Below are 27,002 nucleotides of genomic sequence, written 5' to 3' on the forward strand. Positions count from 1 at the left end.
AATGGCCTGGGGTAAGAAGCAGAAAGGATAAGATAGGTTCAGGTAGTGAACAAGCCACATTTTCCCAAATGTCTAGAGCTCTAGAGGGGCTCATTAAATCTCTCTCTCTCTCTCTCTCTCTCTCTCTCTCTCACTCTCACTCTGGTAACGCCAAGAAGGCAGAGCACATTTTTATCTTGCCAATAGAGAAAGTGCAGCAGGCCCAAACCCAGTGGCATCCTCCAAAGGCTATGGCTATATCTCTCTCTCTCTCTCTCTCTCTCTCTCTCTCTCTCTCTCTCTCTCTCTCTCTCTCTCTCTCTCTCTCTCTCTCTCTCTCTCTCTCTCTCTCTCTCTCTCTCTCTCTCTCTCTCTCTCTCTCTCTCTCTCTCTCTCTCTCTCTCTCTCTCTCTCTCTCTCTCTCTCTCTCTCTCTCTCTCTCTCTCTCTCTCTCTCTCTCTCTCTCTCTCTCTCTCTCTCTCTGTCTTCCACCTGCTTATTCAATGCGGCAGGGTTAATCAATGAGAGGGCATAATTATTGTAACGCAATCAGTAGAGTAAACTTTCCATAGCCAGCTGCAGACATATTTGCACCATTCATTTAGTGAAGACTCACAAGCCAAAGCACCTTGCCTGATTCCCCTTCTCTCTATTTCTGATCACTACCACATACACTGAGACACCAACACTAAGGGTTGAAAATGATACGCACTTAAGTGTTAGTGTAAACTAAGATTAAAATGGTGCTGAGTAAATGTATTTGTTTCCTCTGTACTATAGCGTTGACATACTATAACTAAGACCTCTTAGTTTCAGTCACAGAAAAGTTCATCACCTTCTCCCATTTCCACTTGCCTCCTACATTTTTACGGTAATGCTGCAATCTGTTGGTTGTACTTTGGATAGAGCAGACATTTCCATATATTGCTATTAGCTGCATGTGTGACATAACTCCACCAGTACGTTTTATGAGATAATTTACGAAGATTATACAGTAATATATATATATATATATACACACTACCGTTCAAAAGTTTGGGGCCACTTAGAAATGTACTTGTTTTTGAAAGAAAAGCAATTTTTTTGTCCATTAAAATAACATCAAATTGATCAGAAATACAGTGTAGACATTGTTAATGTTGTAAATGACTACTTGTAGCTGGAAATGGCAGATTTATAAGGAAATATCTACATAGGCATACAGAGGTCCATTATCAGCAACCATCACTCCTGTGTTCCAATGGCACGTTGTGTTAGCTAATCCAAGTGTATCATTTTAAAATCATTAGAAAACTCTTTTGAAATTATGTTATCACAGCTGAAAACTGTTGTGCTCATTAAAGAAGCAACAAAACAGGCCTTCTTTAAACTAGTTGAGTATCTGGAGAATCAGCATTTGTGGGTTCGATTATAGGCTCATAATGACCAGAAACAAAGACCTTTCTTCTGAAACTCGCCAGTCTATTCTTGTTCTGAGAAAGGAAGGCTATTCCATGTGAGAAATTGCCAAGAAACTGAAGATCTCGTACAACGCTGTGCACTACTCCTTTCACAGAACAGCGCAAACTGTCTCTAACCAGAGTAGACAGAGAAGTGGGAGGACCCGGTGCACAACTGAGCAAAAGTGCAAGTACATTAGACTGTCTAGTTTGAGAAACAGACGCCTCACAAGTCCTCAACTGGCAGCTTCATTAAATAGTACCCGCAAAACACCAGTCTCAATGTCAACAGTGAAGCGACGACTCCGGGATGCTGGCCTTCTAGGCAGAGTTCTTCTGTTCTTTTGCCCATCTACACTGTATTTCTGATAATTTGATGTTATTTTAATGGACAAAAAAATTTGCTTTTCTTTCAAAAACAAGGACATTTCTAAGTGACCCCAAACTTTTGAACGGTAGTGTCTATCCAAAAATAATTGTTTTGTATCAAGTAGTATATTTGAGTTTAACCATTAATATTTCTTGTAATATTTGTTCTGTCTTTTCTGGTGGATTAAACAGAAATTGGAGGTTCTGTTACACGTAGCATCACTTTGTCACCTCTGTATTTTCTTTCCCTGGCTTCTGTTTTAGTTTGGCAGAACAGAGGTGATTGACAACACGCTGAATCCAAACTTTGTGCGGAAGTTTTTCCTGGACTTCTTCTTTGAAGAGAAGCAGAACCTCCGCTTTGATGTGTAAGTGACCAACCTCTCGGTCTCCATGCCAACTGGGAAATACCTACTTCTAGACACTTGGAGCTGGTTTCATCAGTTGGGTGTAAACAAATTGGTCTTAAATGCTAGGTCGGACGTAGCTACACCCGACTTTGGGATCAGAATTTACACCTGTTGCACCAAACAAAAGTAAGACTCGTTGTATGTAGCTAAGTCTTGTATAAGCAATGCGGGTTCATGAGATGTGAAGCTTCATAATGATGGTTGCTTGGTAGCGCCCATTACTAGGTTGTTAGCATCCTTGTGGCAGTTCTGAACTTTACGAGGCAGGTCCCATCACTTCGCAAAGCCCACCACTACGCATGCATGTTTTCTCAACCACAACTGGATGGATCAATCAATAATTACTGTGGGAATGAATATCAAAAAATATTGGAATAAAGTAGGCTAATGCTATTGTAGGCATTTATCATTATGTTGCTTACTGAAACTACCAAAGTTATCCAACCGTTTAGTTTTAGTTTCATTGAATCGCCGTCTATATATTTGGTTCCTTGACATCTGGCTGGGCAAATAAGCTCATCTATTAATTTGCTAATATCTGATCAGACACAAGTGTATTATTTTGCGATTGACTTGAAAAGATGAGGTTCTGAAATACAGTTGAAGTTGGAAGTTTACATACACTTAGGTTGGAGCCATTTAAACTTGTTTTTCAACCACTCCACAAATGTCTTTTTAACAAACTATAGTTTTGGCAAGTCAGTTATGACATCTACTTTGTGCATGACACAAGTCATTTTTTCCAACAATTGTTTACAGAAAGATTATTTCACTTATAATTCACTGTATCACAATTCCAGTGGGTCAGAAGTTCACATACACTAAGTTGACTGTGCCTTTAAACAGCTTGGACATTCCAGAAAATTATATCATGGCTTTAGAAGCTTCTGTTAATTGACATCATTTGAGTCAATTGGAGGTGTACCTGTGGATGTATTTCAAGGCCTACCTTCAAACTCAGGCTTGAAATCATGGGAAAATCAAAAGAAATCAGCCAAGACCTCAGAAAAAACAAGTCTGGTTCATCCTTGGGAGCAATTTCCAAACACCTGACGGTACCACGTTTATCTGTACAAACAATAGTACGCAAGTATAAACACCATGGTACCACGCTGCCATCATACTGCTCATGTCTCCTAGAGATGAACGTACTTTGTTGCGAAAAGTGCAAATCAATCCCAGAACAACAGCAAATTACCTTGTGAAGATGCTGGAGGAAACAGGTACAAAAGTATCTATAGCCACAGTAAAATGAGTCCTATATCGACATAACCTGAATGGTTGCTCAGCAAGGAAGAAGCCACTGCTCCAAAACTGCCATAAAAAAGCCAGACTACAGTTTGCAACTGCACATGGGGACAAATATTGTACTTCTTGGAGAAATGTCCTCTGGTCTGATGAAACAAAAATAGATCTGTTTGGCCATAATGACCATCGTTATGTTTGGAGGAAAAAGAGGCAAGCTTGCAAGCTGAAGAACACCATCCCAACAGGGGTGACATCATGTTGTGGGGGTGCTTTGCTGCAGGAGGGACTGGTGCACATCACAAAATAGATGGCATCATGAGGAGGGGAAATGTGTGGAAATATTGAAGCAACATCTCAAGACATCAGTCAGGAAGTTAAAATTTGGTTTCAAATGGGTCTTCCAAATGGACAATGACCCCAAGCATGCTTACAAATTTGCGGCAAAATGGCTTAAGGACAACAAAGTCGAGGTATTGGAGTGGCCATCACAAAGCCCTGACCTCAATCCTATAGAACATTTGTGGGCAGAACTGAAAAAGCGTGTGCGAGCAAGGAGGCCTACAAACCTGACTCAGTTACACCATCTCTGTCAGGAGGAATGGGCCAAAATTCACCCAACTTATTGTGGAATGCTTGTGGAAGGCTACCCGAAACATTTGACCCAATTTAAACAATAGAAAGGCAATGCTACCAAATACTAATTGAGTGTATGTAAACTTCTGACCAACTGGGACTGTGATGAAAGAAATAAAGGCTGAAATAAATCATTCTCTCTACTATTATTCTGACGTTTCACATTGTTAAAATGAAGTGGTGATCCTAACTAACCTAAGACAGGGAATTTTTACTTGGATTCAATATCAGGAATTGTGAAAACTGAGTTTAAATGGCTAAGGTGTGTGTAAACTTCCGACTTCAACTGTATGAACACGAGACTCACATCCTTTTGAAAATAAAATTGCTGTTATTTTCTGTGCATATCATGAAAAGGTCCCAATTTAACACCCTCTGCCTTTTCCATATTAGGTGTGGAATCTATGCCCAGGAGTAGCTTACAGAAGGGCTTACGCCCTCCTGGTGGTGCAACAGGCATCATTTTTAGGTCCGGCGCAGAGGACATTTTACATCGGACGTAGTAGAGCTACGAACCACTTATGCCCATTTTGCAAAACAATACGAATAAAGAAACACGACGCTTATGTGAAAAGATTACATTCAGTAGTTGGGAATTAGTGTCTCAATATTGATGCATAGAGATAAGCAACACATACATGAAGCGTAAGGTAGTACATTGCATTCAATGGGGGGAAGATTGATGTCACAATATTGATGCCTAGAGATAATCATCAGATACATGGTACATAATTCAATACATTCCATTCAATGGGAGATAATTAGTGTCACAATACTGATGCCTAAAGATAGGCATCACGGACATGATCCTTAAGTTAATACATTGGATTATATTGGGGGAAGATTAGTATCACTATATTGACCCAGAGATAAGCATCAGATACATGTCGCCTAAGAGAATACATTGCATTCAATGGGGGAAAGATTAGTGTCACTATTGATGCCTAGAGATAGGCTTCACAGACATGATGCTTAGTTGAATACATTGCATTCAATGGGGGGAAGATTTGTGTCTCACTATTGACGCCTAAAGATAAGTATCAGAGACATGATGCCTAAGTGAATACATTGCATTCAAAAAGATTGACGCATAGATATGCGTCAAGTAGTTGACACATAAGCCAACTGTATTTATGTCTGTTGGTTTTCTCTCACTCTCTATTCTCTAATCGCCCTCTCCCTCGCTCTTCTCTCTCTTTTTGTCTCCCTCCCTCCCTCCTCTCTACCTCCCTTTTTCTTCCTTTGTCTCTCTCGCTCTACCTCCTTTAGAGAGAAATGGAGAGGGGGGATTAGAGAATAGATAGAGAGATGGAGGGGGGAGGGAACAAAAGAAGGAGGGAAAGAGATAGAATCAATTAAATGTATTTATAAATGTATTTATACAGTATTTATACAGCCCTTCTTACATCAGCTGATGTCACAAAGTGCTATACAGAAACCCAGCCTAACACCCCAAAGAGCAAGCAATGCAGATGTAAAAGCATGGTGTCTAAGAAAAACTCACTGGAAAGGCAAGAACCTGGGAAGAAATCTAGAGAAGAACCAGGCTCTGAGAGATGGCCAGTCCTCTTCTGGCTGTGCCCGGTTAAAGGTCAGGGTTCCATAGTCACATTTAGAAAAGCAGAAACTGGATCAGAAGCATGACCAGGAGGACTGGGGACGGGACAGCCAGAAGTCGTCAGGCATGGTCCTAGGGCTGGCACAAAGGTCCTCCAGGAGGGGAAAGAGAGAAAGCGAAAAAGAGTTTGGAGGACTAGAGGGAGCATACATAAGATCACACAGGACACCAGATAAGACAGACTGACTCAAGCCCCAGCACATAAGACTATTGCAGCATAGATACTGGGGACACTGTGGCCCCGTCCAACGATACCCCCGGACAGGGCCAACCAGACAGGGTATAACCCCACCCACTTTGCCAAAGCACACCACCAGAGGAATATCAAAAGACCACCAATTTACTACCCTGAGAAAAGGCGGAGTATAGCCCACAAAGATCTCCCCCACCGCAAGAGCCTGAGGGGGCGCAAAACTAGAGATGGAGAGTGGGAGTTAGAGAATAGATAGAGAGAGGGAGAAACAGGAGGGAGAAAGAGAGAGAGGAGGGAGAGAGAGGGTGAAAGGGATGGAAGAAGGGGGTTGAAGAGAGAAGAGGAGGTGGGATAAAGAAGAGGTAGAGAGAGAGACAGAGAGAGAGAGGCAAAGAGAGGGAGAGAAAAAGAAGTAGGGATGGAGAGAGAGAGATGATTAGAGAATAGCGAGAGAGAGAGAGAGAAAGAACTGACAGACATGAATTCAATTGACTTATGTGTCAACTACTCTATCCATATCTATGCATTATTCTCATTGAATGCAATGTATTAACTTAAGCATCATGTCTGTGAAGCCTATCTCTAGGCATTAATATTGTGACACTAATCACCCCCCCCCCCCCCCCATTGAATGCAATGCATTCACATACAGTGCATCCGGAAAGTATTCAGGCCCCTTGACTTTTTCCAAATTTTGTTACGTGACAGTATTATTCTATAGTTAATTGAATTGTTTTTTTCTCTCATCAAACCTACACACAATACCCCATAACGACAAAGCAAAAACAGGTTTTTAGAAATGTCTGCAAATGTATTAAAAATAATAAACTGAAATATCACATTTGCATATCTATTTGAAGAAGGAGAGTGATGGAGTGCTGCATCAGATGACCTGGCCTCCAAAATCACCCGACCTCAACCCAATTGAGATGGTTTGGGATGAGTTGAACCGCAGAGTGAAGGAAAAGCAGTGAACATGTGCTCAGCATATGTGGGAACTCCTTCAAGACTGTTGGAAAAGCATTCCAGGTGAAGCTGGTTGAGAGAATGTCAAGAGTGTGCAGAGCTGTAATCAAGGCAAAGCGTGGCTACTTTGAAGAATGTCAAATATAAAATATATTTTGATTTGTTTAACAGTTTTTGGGTTATTACATGATACCATATGTGTCATTTCATAGTTTTGATGTCCTCACTATTATTCTACAATGTAGAAAATAGTGAACATAAAGAAAAAACTGGAATGAATAGGTGTGTCCTGTCGTGTCTTATTTTTATCAAATAAATTCTCTGTAATTATTATTACATGATTAAACTAACTTAATCATGTAACTGTAATTAACTAGGAAGTCGGGGCACCAGGGATAATATTGAGATTACAATGTTATAATTTTCCTAATATAACTTTCAGATATTTTTATATCTGATCAATTAGTCTTCTAATTAATGAATTATTCTTTACCTCACGTTAGTCTCATTCCAAACGTTGTAAATTGTTGGTTATCTGCACGAACCCAGTCACTATGAATCATCCATACATCAATTGTCTTAAATCATTTATTTACTAACTAAATAATCACAGTAGAAGTAGATATGGTTACAAGGAAATGATACGGAAATGTGCCCTAGTGGGCTAAACCGGCATGGTGGCTTGTTAGACAAAGGGACTGAGGGGGGCGCGAAAGATAAGACACTACAAAGTTGATAATTATAACAATTGAAATGCTAATCCTTTGCAAATGAACGCTCACTCATTTGGGAATAATTGCAATCAATATATATATTTACGCTCAGTGTGTCGTCGTGATCTCTGTTGGAAAGTTAGTTTCTGTTGGAGTTTGTCCGCCCCCTCTCTCTCTGCCGTGGTTAGAATGGATAGTTCAGAGTAACATTCAGCAATGTTGTTATAGAATAGATGTTTCGGCGGTTGTCGGTCTTCTCGTTCAATGGTACCAAATTCCTAGCTGCAGACTAGCAATTAGTATCAAAGATTTGCTCTTATTCTGTCGGTTCGATAGTCTCAGAGTTTAACCACGTGGTATGGTTAAGAATTCAGCAATGGGCTCAAAACTTAGCCTTCTCGTAGTTGAGAGAAGCATGGTCTGAAGATAAATTCCCAAGGTGGGGGTTATATTTGGAAGAGCAGAACGCCAGATCAATGTCTGTGCTCATGGGGCGGGCCTATGATTTAGTTAGTTCATAGCTGGCTACTTCACCGACCATTTATACATTCTCCAGAACATGAATATTGTTCAGTTCTCAAGTTCTGTGAGGTGAAAGAAGTTCCTTTGTTCTCTCTATGAAAACTCACTCTCTCTCTATACTGTCTGGCCATGAGGAACAATCTCCTCTGGGAATTTATGACCTGCCTAACAGAGCCTGGTGTAGTGGGAAGAGAGAGAGGGGGATGGTGCAGAGAGAAGGGGATGGTGCTCGCTGTACCCAAAGAGGGCAATGTCATGACAATCCAAACTTTTGACTGGTACTGTGACTGATAATTCTTCAGACCCTTTACTCAGTATTTTGTTGGAACACCTTTGGCAGTGATTACAGCCTTAAGTCTTCTTGGGTATGACGCTACAAGCTTGGAACACCTGTATTTGGGGAATTTCTCCCATTCCTCTCTGCAGATCCTCTCAAACTCTGTCAGCCTGGATGGGAAGCGTTGCTGCACAGCTATTTTCAGATCTCTCCAGAGATGTTAGATCGGGTTCAAGTCCGGGTTCTGGCTGGGTCACTCAAGGACAATCAGACTTGTCCCGAAGCCACTCCTGCATTATATTGGCTGTGTGCTTAGGGTCGTTGTCCTGTTTCATCAAGCATCTCTCTGTGCTTTTCTCCATTCATCTTTCCCTCGATCCTGACTAGTCTCCCAGTCCCTGCTGCTGAAAAACATCCCCACAGTATGATGCTGCCACCACCATGCTTCACCATAGGGATGGTGCCAGGTTTCCTCCAGACGTGATGTGAAAATTGGCATTCAGGCCAAAGAGTTCAATCTTGGTTTCATCAGACCATCACATCTGGTTTCTCATGGTCTGAGAGTTCTTTAGGTGCCTTTTGGCAAACTCCAAGTGGGCGGTCATGTGTCTTTTATTGAGGAGTGGCTTCCATCTGGCCACTCTACCATAAAGGCCTGATAGATGGAGTGCTGCAGAGATGGTTGTCCTTCTGGGAGGTTCTCCCATCTCCACAGAGAAACTCTAAAGCTCTGTCAGAGTGACCCTCGAGCTGTGCCAGAGTGAATATCGGGTTCTCCCTGACCAATTCTTCATTTAAGAAAGATGGAGGTTACTGTGTTCTTGGGGACCTTCAATGCTGCAGACATTTTTTGGTACCCTTCTCCAGATCTGTGCCTCAACACAAAGCTGTCTAAGTGCTCTACAAACAATTTCGTCAGACTCATGGCTTGGTTTTTGCTCTGACGCACTGTCAACTGTGGAACCTTTTCTCCATTCTGTCAACTGTGGGACCTTGTATAGACAGGTGTGGGCCTTTCCAGATCATGTCCAATCAATTGAATTTACCACAGGCAGACTCATATCAAGTTGTAGAAACATCTCAAGGATGATCAATGGAAACAGGATGCACCTGAGCTCAATTTCGAGTCTCATATTAAAGGGTCAGGAATACTTATGTAAATAAGGCATTTCTGTTTCTTATTTGTAATAAATTTGCACAAATAATAAAAAACTTTTCTCGCTTTGTCATTCTGGGGGTATTGTGTGTAGATTGCTGAGGAAAAAATGATATTTCATCCATTTTAGAATAAGGCTGTAACGTAACAAAATGTGGAAAAAGTCAATGAATACTTTCCGAAGGCGCTGTCGGCATCATGTGTCTAGAAGTGTATATTTTTGTAAAAACGACCAGATTGATGCTTTTCAATTATATACTGTAGTGTTGTATTCAATTCTATCTTCAAATTTCATATCTGATAAAAATATAAAAATTCTGGCTAGGCTAAGAAGCTAAAATAAACCTTTAATTTATACATAGGACCAATTAATAATGATCTGTTTCAAGCATTTTCTTTGCTTCTTTGTTATTCTTTCAGATCACAGGGTTAGCCAAGTCCCTCAGTCCTTCTCACAGGTTGTCATTCAGGGAGCCACCATAACGGGCTTACCAATCATAGATCCAGCTCAATCCTTTTCATTTATCACATTGATTGTGTGCTGTCATTACATCCACTTGGCTTTGCTGGTAAGCCACCCCACCTCTTATTCCAGATCTAGATAAAGATTACCTAGGTGCCATTATAGCTTTAATGTAGTCAACGATATACAGTAGGCTTTGTTTTTTTTCTTTCTAAACTGAACATCGTCTAAACTGTGTGGCTGTGTGAGAGCTAAATCTTACATCTCGCTCGTCTCAAGATCTGCATTGCTGCTCGTGGCAGAATTATACAACTGCATAATTGTATGATTGAACCTCAAAATGTGGAGGCCGAAACTGGGTTAACCGTGTAAAGAAAACAACAACAAAAATACGTCATTACTGAACGATTAAACGGGATGGAAGACTTCAGTCGCAAATCAAATCAACATTTCCCAGAAAGTTGTGGAACAACCGGTATGGAAGAATTCCTGGAATAGATAATACCACAACTATTTGGACAGGAGAACTTCACACAGGGTCCCACAATCCAACGAGCACGTTGAATGGTTGCCCCGAGAGGGGACATGAGCAGCAAACCAAGGGGCATCACCAAATAAGACAGGAGAATTACACCAGATAGGACAGACTGACCCAAGCCCAGGCACATAGACTATTGCAGCACAGATACTAGCAACTGAGATGGGGGGGTTAGGGGACATGTGTCCCCATCTGACGATTCCCCCGGACAGGGCCAACGAGGCAGGATATAACTCCACCCACTTTGCCAAAGCACAGCCCCCACACCACTAGAGGGATATCAACAGACCACCGACTTACTACCCTGAGACAAGGCTGAGTATAGCCCACAAAGATCTCCCCCACCGCATGAGCTCCAATGCCAAATCGGTGTCTTGCAACAAAACTGTCCCTGTTTTCAAATCTGAGACGTCATTATGAATCCGTACATGGTACTTTACTTTTCCACCCCAGACAGAATAGGCCTACTTGCGCAGAAAAAAAATTCTGTGTTCGGCTTAGTTCTCAATCAGAGGCAGGTGTCATTAGTTGTCTCTGATTGAGAATCATACTTAGGTAGCCTGGGTTGCACTGTTTGTTTGTGGGTGATTGTCTATGCTAGTTGCTTGTGTCAGCACAGGTCTCATTTATAGCTTCACGGTCGTTATTGGTTTATTGTTTTTGTATTCAGTGTTCAGTACTTTCTTTAATTAAATATTCACCATGAACACATACCACGCCGTATTTTGGTCCTCCGATCCTTCTCACCTCTCCTCTTCAGATGAAGAGGAGGAAGACCGTGAGAGAAACCAGCAGAGAATCAGACATGAGAGGCGACATCTGGGACAAATTCTAAAACACTGAGAAATATTGACATTTCATCAATTACAAATTACATGACCCTCCCCTGGTCTAGATTTAAAAAAATACTAAACCCTCCCCTTGACTGAAATTGAAAAAGCATGACCCTCCCCCCATTTTCCTCCTGGTAACCATACTGTACATTTCGATCTGTACCTATGTATTCAACCTATTTGTTATGGCAAGCCTAAATAAGTTCAGGAGTAGAAATGTGGTTAACTAGTCACATAATGCGTTGCATGGACACACTGTGAAAAAATAGCGTTTAACATGATTTTGGAATAACTACCTCATCTCTGTACCCCACACATACAATTATCTGTAAGGTCCCTCAGTCGAGTAGTGATTTTCAAGCACAGATTCAACCACAAAGACCAGGGAGGTTGTCCAATGCATCGCACAGAAGACCAACTATTTGTAGATGGGTAAAATAAAAAAAGCAGACAATGAATATCCTTTTGAGCATGGTGAAGTTATTAACTCCATTACAAAGATACAGGCATCCTTCCTAACACTGTTGGTGGAGAGGAAGGAAACCACTCAGGGATTTCACCATTAGGCCAATGGTGATTTTAAAACAATTACAGAGTTTAATGGCTGTGATAGGAGAAAACTGAGGATAGATTAACAACATTGTAGTCACTTAACAATACTAACCTAAATGACAGAGTAAAAAGAAGGAAGTCTGTACAGAATAAAAATATTCCAAAACATTCCTAATATTTGCAATACGACACAAGTAATACTGCAAAAAAATTGGCAAAAACATGAACCTTTTGTACTTAATATAAAGCATTATTTTTGGGGCAAATCCATTAATGATTACCACTCTTAACGTTTTCAAGCATGGTGGTAGCTGCATCATGTTATGGATATGCTTGTCATCGGCAAGGACTGGGGAGTTTTCAGGATAAAAAGAAACGGAATGGAGCTAAGCACAGGCAAAATCCTTGAAGAAAACCTTGTTCAGTCTGCTTTCCAATAGCCACTGGGAGACAAATGTACCTTTCAGCAGGAAAATAACCTAGGTTAAATATACACTGGAGTTGCTTACCAAGACTACATTGAATGTTCCTGAGTGGCCTAGTTACAGTTTGAACTTAAATCGACCTGAAAAATCTATGGCAAATCTTGGCTGTCTAGCAAGGATCAACAACAAACTTGACAGAACTTGAAGAGTAAAAAAATTAAGTAATTGGCAAATATTTTACAATCCAGGTTTGTAAAGCTCTTAGAGAAAAAAAAGTTATTTGAACATCAGGGGGTTGAATACTCATCTAATCAGGATGTATTAGTGTTGTATTTTTCTGGTTCGATTCCAGGCTGTATCACAAGCCGCTGTGATTGGGAGTCCCATAGGGCAGCGCACAATTGGCCCAGTGTCGTTGCCTCGTTAAATAAAAGTTAAATGAATAAATGTGTAGCCAGTTGATGTGATAACTGTCTTGTTGGTTGACAGAAATTATTTCCCCAAAACCTTGTCAATTAAATGTTAACTGCAAAGTAGGCTTACCTGGCAGAAGTACATAATTAGTTATTTGCAAACTTTGCCATGAATGAGCAGTAGCAATACAGAACCATCGCCAAACCGGCACATTCATCACTCGCTAGATGCAAAATTAAGGCGGATTACACAAAAAACAAAATAAGTTAGTTTTCTTCCAGACCTATAACATTTTTTTATTCTGATGTGATTTAAGTATTAACTTGGACGCAGAACATCCATTTTCGTTGTTTCTCGATGAAGTTGGGGTGTGAAAAAAATAATAATTCTAAAACCAGGAAAAATAAAACTGAGAACGTATTTTGGGAAAATATACAACATAACATGGGGGGGGGATCATAGCATTTATAAGGTCCCACTTAGAGTTTTTTAATAACCATTATTTTACTAGGTGTATTGACAGAAAACATAGTGCATTACTTTCTCTTTTACACTAAAGACCTGGGGAAGAGAAGAATGTGCTTATTTGAAAAGAAGAATTAAATGAGTAGCTCTCATGCTAGAAAAGGTTGTAGACCCCTGATTTAGAATGCCTGAAGCTTTAATCTATTTATATCGTCAGTATTATCCACAACATGATATTGGGATGGGTCTTTACTAGGACTGTCAAACGGTCCTGTCAAACGGTCACAATTTTTTTGTTTGCTAAAATTTGGCCCTAAAGAAAGATTTTCCCATTTGAAGTTTAACACTTCTGCGCACACACACACACATACTGTTAACATATGTGACATAGAATGTAAATGGAATTGTGCAGCCAGCCAAAAATAATTCAGGTATTTTTCTTTTTTGAAAAAGAATAACGCCAAAATCTGTCATTTACAAGAAACTCCCCTATCACTAGTGCTGTCACGATACCAGAATGTTGACTTCGATACCAGGTTTAGTATATCGAAATACTCCGTACCATCATGATTCTCGATACCAAAACGATACCAAACGATAACACAGCAAAAAAAGAAGGTATATTAGCCAATGCCACAAAATGGAATTTGATCCGGACAGATAAACGCAGCTACTGCTCTGTTTTACATAAACATTTTTCAGACAGCCGTGTATGTGTTCATGAATTAATTATACAATTATACACTGCTCAAAAAAATAAAGGGAACACTTAAACAACACAATGTAACTCCAAGTCAATCACACTTCTGTGAAATCATACTGTCCACTTAGGGAGCAACACTGATTGACAATAAATTTCACATGCTGTTGTGCAAATGGAATAGACAACAGGTGGAAATTATAGGCATTTAGCAAGACACCCCCAATAAAGGAGTGGTTCTGCAGGTGGGGACCACAGACCACTTCTCAGTTCCTATGCTTCCTGGCTGATGTTTTGGTCACCTTTGAATGTTGGCGGTGCTTTCACTCTAGTGGTAGCATGAGACGGAGTCTACAACCCACACAAGTGACTCAGGTAGTGCAGCTCATCCAGGATGGCACATCAATGCGAGATGTGGCAAGAAGGTTTGCTGTGTCTGTCAGCGTAGTGTCCAGAGCATGGAGGTGCTACCAGGAGACAGGCCAGTACATCAGGAGATGTGGAGGAGGCCGTAGGAGGGCAACAACCCAGCAGCAGGACCGCTACCTCCGCCTTTGTGCAAGGAGGAGCAGGAGGAGCACTGCCAGAGCCCTGCAAAATGACCTCCAGCAGGCCACAAATGTGCATGTGTCTGCTCAAACGGTCAGCAACAGACTCCATGAGGGAGGTATGAGGGCCCGACGTCCACAGGTGGGGTTTGTGCTTACAGCCCAACACCGTGCAGGACGTTTGGCCTTTGCCAGAGAACACCAAGATTGGCAAATTCGCCACTGGCGCCCTGTGCTCTTCACAGATGAAAGCAGGTTCACACTGAGTACATGTGACAGACGTGACAGCCTGGAGACGCCGTGGAGAACGTTCTGCTGCTTGCAACATCCTCCAGAATGACCGCTTTGGCGGTGGGTCAGTCATGGTGTGGGGTGGCATTTCTTTGGGGGGCCGTACAGCCCTCCATGTGCTCACCAGAGGTAGCCTGACTGCCATTAGGTACCGAGATGAGATCCTCAGACCCCTTGTGAGACCATATGCTGGTGTGGTTGGCCCTGGGTTCCTCCTAATGCAAGACAATGCTAGACCTCATGTGGCTGGAGTGTGTCAGCAGTTCCTGCAAGAGGAAGGCATTGAGGCTATGGACTGGCCCGCCCGTTCCCCAGACCTGAATCCAATTGAGCACATCTGGGATATCATGTCTCGCTCCATCCACCAACGCCACGTTGCACCACAGACTGTCCAGAAGTTGGCGGATGCTTTAGTCCAGGTCTGGGAGGAGATCCCTCAGGAGACCATCCGCCACCTCATCAGGAGCATGCCCAGGCATTGTAGGAGGTCATACAGGACGTGGAGGCCACACACACTACTAAGCCTAATTTTGACTTGTTTTAAGGACATTACATCAAAGTTGGATCAGCCTGTAGTGTGGTTTTCCACTTTAATTTTGAGTGTGACTCCAAATCCAGACCTCAATGGGTTGATAAATTTGATTTCCATTGATCATTTTGGTGTGATTTTGTTGTCAGCACATTCAACTATGTAAAGAAAAAAGTATTTAATCAGAATATTTCATTCATTCAGATCAGGATGTGTTATTTTAGTGTTTTTGAGCAGTGTACAATCAATTTGACATTGCTTCAACATAATCTGGATGAACCTAAAGCATCTAGCATTGAAACCATACTGAAAGTAGCTGCTATGCCAAAGAAGTTGATTGCCAAGTTATATCAAGGGTTATTACATTTCTACCTGATAGCTCAGAACCTATAAGGAGAAAATGGGGAAACAGATCTGAAGGAAGATATTGATGAGAATGATTGGTCACATTTATAGTATGAGAGAGTGTTCATATCTGCTCCTACAACTTTAGACATAAATTATTGCAGTTTAAGATAATCCATAGGATTTACACTCCAGCCAGGATGCAATGTAATGCACCCAGACATGTCATATACTCTGTTGGAGAAGCAAAAAAACTAAAAAGGAACCGTATTATATATGCTGTGGTCCTATGACAAACTGATGCCATTTTGGGATAATGTCTGTGCCATTATATCATTGTGTTGGAATTTATCCATCTCCACAATCACGTTTGTTGTAAAATGTCAATATTGTTTACCAAAATCAAAGAAAGTTTTGTATAGCTATCAATTGAAAAGCATCACACTCACCTTCAATAATGAACTCGAGGGCTATGTACACTGTTCACTATGTACACTGAACAAAAAAAGCAACATGACAAAATCTCAAAGATTTTACTGAGTTATAGTTCATTGGGAAACCAGTCTATTGAAATAAATAAATGAGGCTCGAATCTATGGATTTCCCATGACTGGGAATACAGATACAGTGGCAAGAACAAGTAAAAAATATGTAAAAAATATGTGAACTCTTTGGAATTACCTGGATTTCTGCATAAACTGGTCATCAAATTTGATCTGATCTTCATCTAAGTCACAACAATAGACAAACATAGTGTGCTTAAACTAATAACACACAAAGTATTGTATTTTTCTTGTCTATATTGAATACATCATTTAAACATTCACAGTGTAGGTTGTAAAAAGTATGTGAACCTCTAGGCTAACCTTTCCAAAAGCTAATTGGAGTCAGGAGTCAGCTAACCTGGAGTCCAATCAATGACACGACATTGGAGATGTTGGTTAGAGCTGCCTTGCCCTATAAAAAACACTCACAAAATGTGAGTTTGCTATTCACAAGAAGCCTTGCCTGATGTGAACCATGCCTCGAACAAAAGAGATCTCAGAAGACCTAAGATTAAGAAATGTTGACCTGCATAAAGCTGGAAAGGGTTACAAAAGTATCTTTAAAAGCCTTGATGTTCATCAGTCCTTGGTAAGACAAATTGTCTATATATGGAGAAAGTTCAGCACTGTTGCTACTCTCCTTAGGGGTGGCTATCCTGCAAAGGTGACTGCAAGAGCACAGCGCAGAATGCTCAATGAGGTTAAGAAGAATCCTAGTGTCAGCTAAAGACTTACAGAAATCTCTGGAACATGCTAACATCTCTGTTGACGTGTCTACGATACGTAAAACACTAAACAAGAATGGTGTTCATTGTGAGGACACCATGGAAGAAGCCACTGCTGTCCAAAAAAAACCTTGCTGCACGTCTGAAGTTTGCAAAAGTGCACCTGGATGTTCCACAGCGCTACTGGCAGAATATTCTGTGGACAGATGAAACTACAGTTTTGTTAGGAAGGAACACACAACACTGTATGTGGAGAGAAAAAGGGCATAGCACACCAACATCAACCTCATCCCAACTGTAAAGCATGGTGGAGGGAGCATCATGGTTTGGGGCTGCTTTGCTGCCTCAGGGCCTAGACAGCTTGCTATCATCAACAGAAAAATGATTTCCCAAATTTATCAAGATATTTTGCAGGACAATGTTAGGCTATTTGTCCGCCAACTGAAGCGCAAAAGAAGTTGGGTGATGCAACAGGACAATGAAACAGAAGTAAATCAAAAACAGAATGACTTCAACAAAAGAAAATTCTAGAGTGGCCCAGTCAGAGTCCTCACCTTAGCCCGATTGAGATGCTGTGGCATGACCTCAAGAGAGCAGTTCACACCAGACATCCCAAGAATAATGTTGAACTGAAACATTTTTGTAAAGAGGAATGGTCCAAAATTACTTCTGACCATTGTGCAGGTCTGATCCGCAACTACAGAAAACGTTTGGTTGAGTTTATTGCTGCCAAAGGGTTCACATACTTCTTTCACCCTTCCCTGTGAATGTTTCCACAATGTGTTCAATAAAGACATGAAAGCGTATAATTGTTTGTGTGTTATTAGTTTAAGCAGACTGTGTTTGTCTATTGTTGTGACCAAGATGAAGATCAGATCAAATTGTATGACCAATTCATGCAGAAATCCAGGTATTTTCAAAGAGTTCACATATTTTTTCAGGCCACTATATGCTTTTTTTCTGTCACAAATACTGTGCCTTAAAAAAAAGAAACCAGTAAATATCTGGTGTGACCACCATTTGCCTCATGCAGCGCGACACATCTCCTTCGCATAGAGTTGATCAGGTTGTTGATTGTGGCCTACGGAATGTTGTCCCACTATTCTTCAATTGCAAAGAAAAAGCCATATCTCAGACTGGCCAATATAAAGAAAAGATTAAGATTGGGCAAAAGAACACAGACACTAGAAAGAGATGTCTTTTTCTTTGCAACTCTGCCTAGAAGTCCAGCATCCCGGAGTCGCCTCTTCAAGGATAAAGTTGAGACTGGTGTTTTGCGGGTACTATTTAATGAAGCTGCCAGTTGAGGACTTGTGAGGCATCTGTTTCTCAAACTAGACACTAATGTACTTGTCCTTTAGCTCAGTTGTGCACCGGGGCCTCCCACTCCTCTTTCGATTCTGGTTCGAGACAGTTTGTAGTGTTCTGTGAAGGGAGTAGTACACAGCATTGTACGAGATCTTCAGTTTCTTGGCAATTTCTTGCATGGAATAGCCTTCATTTCTCAGAACAAGAATAGACTGACGAGTTTCATAAGAAAGTCCTTTGTTTCTGGCCATTTTGAGTCTGTATTCGAACCCACAGATGCTGCTGCTCCAGATACTCAACTAGTCTAAAGAAGGCTAGTTTTATTGCTTCTTTAATTAGGACAAAAATTTTCAGCTGTGCTAACATAATTGCAAAAGGGTTTTCTAATGATCAATTAGCCTTTTAAAAGGATACACTTGGATTAGCTAACACAACATGCCATTGGAATACAGGAGTGATGGTTGCTGCTCTGTACTCCTATGTAGATATTCCTGTAACGGTTTTCTTGACTTGAAGGAGAGGCAGACCAAAGCGCAGCGTGGTTATTTTGATTCATGTTTAATAAAGCACTTCACATGAACAAACTAACAAAAACAAGAAACGTGAAAACCCAAAACAGTCCTATCTGGTGCAAAACACAGAGACAGGAACAATCACCCACAAACACACAGTGAAACCCAGGCTACCTAAGTATGATTCTCAATCAGAGACAACTAATGACACCTGCCTCTGATTGAGAACCATACTAGGCCGAAACATAGAAATACCCAAATCATAGAAAAACATGACCAGGAGGACTGGGGACGGGACAGCCAGAAGTCGTCAGGCATGGTCCTAGGGCTGGCACAAAGGTCCTCCAGGAGGGGAAAGAGAGAAAGCGAAAAAGAGTTTGGAGGACTAGAGGGAGCATACATAAGATCACACAGGACACCAGATAAGACAGACTGACTCAAGCCCCAGCACATAAGACTATTGCAGCATAGATACTGGGGACACTGTGGCCCCGTCCAACGATACCCCCGGACAGGGCCAACCAGACAGGGTATAACCCCACCCACTTTGCCAAAGCACACCACCAGAGGAATATCAAAAGACCACCAATTTACTACCCTGAGAAAAGGCGGAGTATAGCCCACAAAGATCTCCCCCACCGCAAGAGCCTGAGGGGGCGCAAAACTAGAGATGGAGAGTGGGAGTTAGAGAATAGATAGAGAGAGGGAGAAACAGGAGGGAGAAAGAGAGAGAGGAGGGAGAGAGAGGGTGAAAGGGATGGAAGAAGGGGGTTGAAGAGAGAAGAGGAGGTGGGATAAAGAAGAGGTAGAGAGAGAGACAGAGAGAGAGAGGCAAAGAGAGGGAGAGAAAAAGAAGTAGGGATGGAGAGAGAGAGATGATTAGAGAATAGCGAGAGAGAGAGAGAGAAAGAACTGACAGACATGAATTCAATTGACTTATGTGTCAACTACTCTATCCATATCTATGCATTATTCTCATTGAATGCAATGTATTAACTTAAGCATCATGTCTGTGAAGCCTATCTCTAGGCATTAATATTGTGACACTAATCACCCCCCCCCCCCCCCATTGAATGCAATGCATTCACATACAGTGCATCCGGAAAGTATTCAGGCCCCTTGACTTTTTCCAAATTTTGTTACGTGACAGTATTATTCTATAGTTAATTGAATTGTTTTTTTCTCTCATCAAACCTACACACAATACCCCATAACGACAAAGCAAAAACAGGTTTTTAGAAATGTCTGCAAATGTATTAAAAATAATAAACTGAAATATCACATTTGCATATCTATTTGAAGAAGGAGAGTGATGGAGTGCTGCATCAGATGACCTGGCCTCCAAAATCACCCGACCTCAACCCAATTGAGATGGTTTGGGATGAGTTGAACCGCAGAGTGAAGGAAAAGCAGTGAACATGTGCTCAGCATATGTGGGAACTCCTTCAAGACTGTTGGAAAAGCATTCCAGGTGAAGCTGGTTGAGAGAATGTCAAGAGTGTGCAGAGCTGTAATCAAGGCAAAGCGTGGCTACTTTGAAGAATGTCAAATATAAAATATATTTTGATTTGTTTAACAGTTTTTGGGTTATTACATGATACCATATGTGTCATTTCATAGTTTTGATGTCCTCACTATTATTCTACAATGTAGAAAATAGTGAACATAAAGAAAAAACTGGAATGAATAGGTGTGTCCTGTCGTGTCTTATTTTTATCAAATAAATTCTCTGTAATTATTATTACATGATTAAACTAACTTAATCATGTAACTGTAATTAACTAGGAAGTCGGGGCACCAGGGATAATATTGAGATTACAATGTTATAATTTTCCTAATATAACTTTCAGATATTTTTATATCTGATCAATTAGTCTTCTAATTAATGAATTATTCTTTACCTCACGTTAGTCTCATTCCAAACGTTGTAAATTGTTGGTTATCTGCACGAACCCAGTCACTATGAATCATCCATACATCAATTGTCTTAAATCATTTATTTACTAACTAAATAATCACAGTAGAAGTAGATATGGTTACAAGGAAATGATACGGAAATGTGCCCTAGTGGGCTAAACCGGCATGGTGGCTTGTTAGACAAAGGGACTGAGGGGGGCGCGAAAGATAAGACACTACAAAGTTGATAATTATAACAATTGAAATGCTAATCCTTTGCAAATGAACGCTCACTCATTTGGGAATAATTGCAATCAATATATATATTTACGCTCAGTGTGTCGTCGTGATCTCTGTTGGAAAGTTAGTTTCTGTTGGAGTTTGTCCGCCCCCTCTCTCTCTGCCGTGGTTAGAATGGATAGTTCAGAGTAACATTCAGCAATGTTGTTATAGAATAGATGTTTCGGCGGTTGTCGGTCTTCTCGTTCAATGGTACCAAATTCCTAGCTGCAGACTAGCAATTAGTATCAAAGATTTGCTCTTATTCTGTCGGTTCGATAGTCTCAGAGTTTAACCACGTGGTATGGTTAAGAATTCAGCAATGGGCTCAAAACTTAGCCTTCTCGTAGTTGAGAGAAGCATGGTCTGAAGATAAATTCCCAAGGTGGGGGTTATATTTGGAAGAGCAGAACGCCAGATCAATGTCTGTGCTCATGGGGCGGGCCTATGATTTAGTTAGTTCATAGCTGGCTACTTCACCGACCATTTATACATTCTCCAGAACATGAATATTGTTCAGTTCTCAAGTTCTGTGAGGTGAAAGAAGTTCCTTTGTTCTCTCTATGAAAACTCACTCTCTCTCTATACTGTCTGGCCATGAGGAACAATCTCCTCTGGGAATTTATGACCTGCCTAACAGAGCCTGGTGTAGTGGGAAGAGAGAGAGGGGGATGGTGCAGAGAGAAGGGGATGGTGCTCGCTGTACCCAAAGAGGGCAATGTCATGACAATCCAAACTTTTGACTGGTACTGTGACTGATAATTCTTCAGACCCTTTACTCAGTATTTTGTTGGAACACCTTTGGCAGTGATTACAGCCTTAAGTCTTCTTGGGTATGACGCTACAAGCTTGGAACACCTGTATTTGGGGAATTTCTCCCATTCCTCTCTGCAGATCCTCTCAAACTCTGTCAGCCTGGATGGGAAGCGTTGCTGCACAGCTATTTTCAGATCTCTCCAGAGATGTTAGATCGGGTTCAAGTCCGGGTTCTGGCTGGGTCACTCAAGGACAATCAGACTTGTCCCGAAGCCACTCCTGCATTATATTGGCTGTGTGCTTAGGGTCGTTGTCCTGTTTCATCAAGCATCTCTCTGTGCTTTTCTCCATTCATCTTTCCCTCGATCCTGACTAGTCTCCCAGTCCCTGCTGCTGAAAAACATCCCCACAGTATGATGCTGCCACCACCATGCTTCACCATAGGGATGGTGCCAGGTTTCCTCCAGACGTGATGTGAAAATTGGCATTCAGGCCAAAGAGTTCAATCTTGGTTTCATCAGACCATCACATCTGGTTTCTCATGGTCTGAGAGTTCTTTAGGTGCCTTTTGGCAAACTCCAAGTGGGCGGTCATGTGTCTTTTATTGAGGAGTGGCTTCCATCTGGCCACTCTACCATAAAGGCCTGATAGATGGAGTGCTGCAGAGATGGTTGTCCTTCTGGGAGGTTCTCCCATCTCCACAGAGAAACTCTAAAGCTCTGTCAGAGTGACCCTCGAGCTGTGCCAGAGTGAATATCGGGTTCTCCCTGACCAATTCTTCATTTAAGAAAGATGGAGGTTACTGTGTTCTTGGGGACCTTCAATGCTGCAGACATTTTTTGGTACCCTTCTCCAGATCTGTGCCTCAACACAAAGCTGTCTAAGTGCTCTACAAACAATTTCGTCAGACTCATGGCTTGGTTTTTGCTCTGACGCACTGTCAACTGTGGAACCTTTTCTCCATTCTGTCAACTGTGGGACCTTGTATAGACAGGTGTGGGCCTTTCCAGATCATGTCCAATCAATTGAATTTACCACAGGCAGACTCATATCAAGTTGTAGAAACATCTCAAGGATGATCAATGGAAACAGGATGCACCTGAGCTCAATTTCGAGTCTCATATTAAAGGGTCAGGAATACTTATGTAAATAAGGCATTTCTGTTTCTTATTTGTAATAAATTTGCACAAATAATAAAAAACTTTTCTCGCTTTGTCATTCTGGGGGTATTGTGTGTAGATTGCTGAGGAAAAAATGATATTTCATCCATTTTAGAATAAGGCTGTAACGTAACAAAATGTGGAAAAAGTCAATGAATACTTTCCGAAGGCGCTGTCGGCATCATGTGTCTAGAAGTGTATATTTTTGTAAAAACGACCAGATTGATGCTTTTCAATTATATACTGTAGTGTTGTATTCAATTCTATCTTCAAATTTCATATCTGATAAAAATATAAAAATTCTGGCTAGGCTAAGAAGCTAAAATAAACCTTTAATTTATACATAGGACCAATTAATAATGATCTGTTTCAAGCATTTTCTTTGCTTCTTTGTTATTCTTTCAGATCACAGGGTTAGCCAAGTCCCTCAGTCCTTCTCACAGGTTGTCATTCAGGGAGCCACCATAACGGGCTTACCAATCATAGATCCAGCTCAATCCTTTTCATTTATCACATTGATTGTGTGCTGTCATTACATCCACTTGGCTTTGCTGGTAAGCCACCCCACCTCTTATTCCAGATCTAGATAAAGATTACCTAGGTGCCATTATAGCTTTAATGTAGTCAACGATATACAGTAGGCTTTGTTTTTTTTCTTTCTAAACTGAACATCGTCTAAACTGTGTGGCTGTGTGAGAGCTAAATCTTACATCTCGCTCGTCTCAAGATCTGCATTGCTGCTCGTGGCAGAATTATACAACTGCATAATTGTATGATTGAACCTCAAAATGTGGAGGCCGAAACTGGGTTAACCGTGTAAAGAAAACAACAACAAAAATACGTCATTACTGAACGATTAAACGGGATGGAAGACTTCAGTCGCAAATCAAATCAACATTTCCCAGAAAGTTGTGGAACAACCGGTATGGAAGAATTCCTGGAATAGATAATACCACAACTATTTGGACAGGAGAACTTCACACAGGGTCCCACAATCCAACGAGCACGTTGAATGGTTGCCCCGAGAGGGGACATGAGCAGCAAACCAAGGGGCATCACCAAATAAGACAGGAGAATTACACCAGATAGGACAGACTGACCCAAGCCCAGGCACATAGACTATTGCAGCACAGATACTAGCAACTGAGATGGGGGGGTTAGGGGACATGTGTCCCCATCTGACGATTCCCCCGGACAGGGCCAACGAGGCAGGATATAACTCCACCCACTTTGCCAAAGCACAGCCCCCACACCACTAGAGGGATATCAACAGACCACCGACTTACTACCCTGAGACAAGGCTGAGTATAGCCCACAAAGATCTCCCCCACCGCATGAGCTCCAATGCCAAATCGGTGTCTTGCAACAAAACTGTCCCTGTTTTCAAATCTGAGACGTCATTATGAATCCGTACATGGTACTTTACTTTTCCACCCCAGACAGAATAGGCCTACTTGCGCAGAAAAAAAATTCTGTGTTCGGCTTAGTTCTCAATCAGAGGCAGGTGTCATTAGTTGTCTCTGATTGAGAATCATACTTAGGTAGCCTGGGTTGCACTGTTTGTTTGTGGGTGATTGTCTATGCTAGTTGCTTGTGTCAGCACAGGTCTCATTTATAGCTTCACGGTCGTTATTGGTTTATTGTTTTTGTATTCAGTGTTCAGTACTTTCTTTAATTAAATATTCACCATGAACACATACCACGCCGTATTTTGGTCCTCCGATCCTTCTCACCTCTCCTCTTCAGATGAAGAGGAGGAAGACCGTGAGAGAAACCAGCAGAGAATCAGACATGAGAGGCGACATCTGGGACAAATTCTAAAACACTGAGAAATATTGACATTTCATCAATTACAAATTACATGACCCTCCCCTGGTCTAGATTTAAAAAAATACTAAACCCTCCCCTTGACTGAAATTGAAAAAGCATGACCCTCCCCCCATTTTCCTCCTGGTAACCATACTGTACATTTCGATCTGTACCTATGTATTCAACCTATTTGTTATGGCAAGCCTAAATAAGTTCAGGAGTAGAAATGTGGTTAACTAGTCACATAATGCGTTGCATGGACACACTGTGAAAAAATAGCGTTTAACATGATTTTGGAATAACTACCTCATCTCTGTACCCCACACATACAATTATCTGTAAGGTCCCTCAGTCGAGTAGTGATTTTCAAGCACAGATTCAACCACAAAGACCAGGGAGGTTGTCCAATGCATCGCACAGAAGACCAACTATTTGTAGATGGGTAAAATAAAAAAAGCAGACAATGAATATCCTTTTGAGCATGGTGAAGTTATTAACTCCATTACAAAGATACAGGCATCCTTCCTAACACTGTTGGTGGAGAGGAAGGAAACCACTCAGGGATTTCACCATTAGGCCAATGGTGATTTTAAAACAATTACAGAGTTTAATGGCTGTGATAGGAGAAAACTGAGGATAGATTAACAACATTGTAGTCACTTAACAATACTAACCTAAATGACAGAGTAAAAAGAAGGAAGTCTGTACAGAATAAAAATATTCCAAAACATTCCTAATATTTGCAATACGACACAAGTAATACTGCAAAAAAATTGGCAAAAACATGAACCTTTTGTACTTAATATAAAGCATTATTTTTGGGGCAAATCCATTAATGATTACCACTCTTAACGTTTTCAAGCATGGTGGTAGCTGCATCATGTTATGGATATGCTTGTCATCGGCAAGGACTGGGGAGTTTTCAGGATAAAAAGAAACGGAATGGAGCTAAGCACAGGCAAAATCCTTGAAGAAAACCTTGTTCAGTCTGCTTTCCAATAGCCACTGGGAGACAAATGTACCTTTCAGCAGGAAAATAACCTAGGTTAAATATACACTGGAGTTGCTTACCAAGACTACATTGAATGTTCCTGAGTGGCCTAGTTACAGTTTGAACTTAAATCGACCTGAAAAATCTATGGCAAATCTTGGCTGTCTAGCAAGGATCAACAACAAACTTGACAGAACTTGAAGAGTAAAAAAATTAAGTAATTGGCAAATATTTTACAATCCAGGTTTGTAAAGCTCTTAGAGAAAAAAAAGTTATTTGAACATCAGGGGGTTGAATACTCATCTAATCAGGATGTATTAGTGTTGTATTTTTCTGGTTCGATTCCAGGCTGTATCACAAGCCGCTGTGATTGGGAGTCCCATAGGGCAGCGCACAATTGGCCCAGTGTCGTTGCCTCGTTAAATAAAAGTTAAATGAATAAATGTGTAGCCAGTTGATGTGATAACTGTCTTGTTGGTTGACAGAAATTATTTCCCCAAAACCTTGTCAATTAAATGTTAACTGCAAAGTAGGCTTACCTGGCAGAAGTACATAATTAGTTATTTGCAAACTTTGCCATGAATGAGCAGTAGCAATACAGAACCATCGCCAAACCGGCACATTCATCACTCGCTAGATGCAAAATTAAGGCGGATTACACAAAAAACAAAATAAGTTAGTTTTCTTCCAGACCTATAACATTTTTTTATTCTGATGTGATTTAAGTATTAACTTGGACGCAGAACATCCATTTTCGTTGTTTCTCGATGAAGTTGGGGTGTGAAAAAAATAATAATTCTAAAACCAGGAAAAATAAAACTGAGAACGTATTTTGGGAAAATATACAACATAACATGGGGGGGGGATCATAGCATTTATAAGGTCCCACTTAGAGTTTTTTAATAACCATTATTTTACTAGGTGTATTGACAGAAAACATAGTGCATTACTTTCTCTTTTACACTAAAGACCTGGGGAAGAGAAGAATGTGCTTATTTGAAAAGAAGAATTAAATGAGTAGCTCTCATGCTAGAAAAGGTTGTAGACCCCTGATTTAGAATGCCTGAAGCTTTAATCTATTTATATCGTCAGTATTATCCACAACATGATATTGGGATGGGTCTTTACTAGGACTGTCAAACGGTCCTGTCAAACGGTCACAATTTTTTTGTTTGCTAAAATTTGGCCCTAAAGAAAGATTTTCCCATTTGAAGTTTAACACTTCTGCGCACACACACACACATACTGTTAACATATGTGACATAGAATGTAAATGGAATTGTGCAGCCAGCCAAAAATAATTCAGGTATTTTTCTTTTTTGAAAAAGAATAACGCCAAAATCTGTCATTTACAAGAAACTCCCCTATCACTAGTGCTGTCACGATACCAGAATG

The 27,002-nt window shown here is 40.9% G+C and overlaps 1 protein-coding gene across 1 annotated transcript in view; it reads left to right on the forward strand.

The window, feature by feature from the left end:
• Positions 1–27,002, forward strand: part of cpne5a (copine Va) — a 118,387-nt gene that overhangs the window by 36,012 nt on the left and 55,373 nt on the right. Inside the window, exon 4 of the mRNA XM_031804052.1 lies at positions 2,052–2,155. Coding sequence (XP_031659912.1) covers positions 2,052–2,155 — 104 coding nt within the window. The remainder of the gene's footprint in view (positions 1–2,051; positions 2,156–27,002) is intronic.

This window comes from Oncorhynchus kisutch, linkage group LG24, assembly GCF_002021735.2.
Source record: "Oncorhynchus kisutch isolate 150728-3 linkage group LG24, Okis_V2, whole genome shotgun sequence".
In the NCBI taxonomy this organism is placed as follows: domain Eukaryota; kingdom Metazoa; phylum Chordata; class Actinopteri; order Salmoniformes; family Salmonidae; genus Oncorhynchus; species Oncorhynchus kisutch.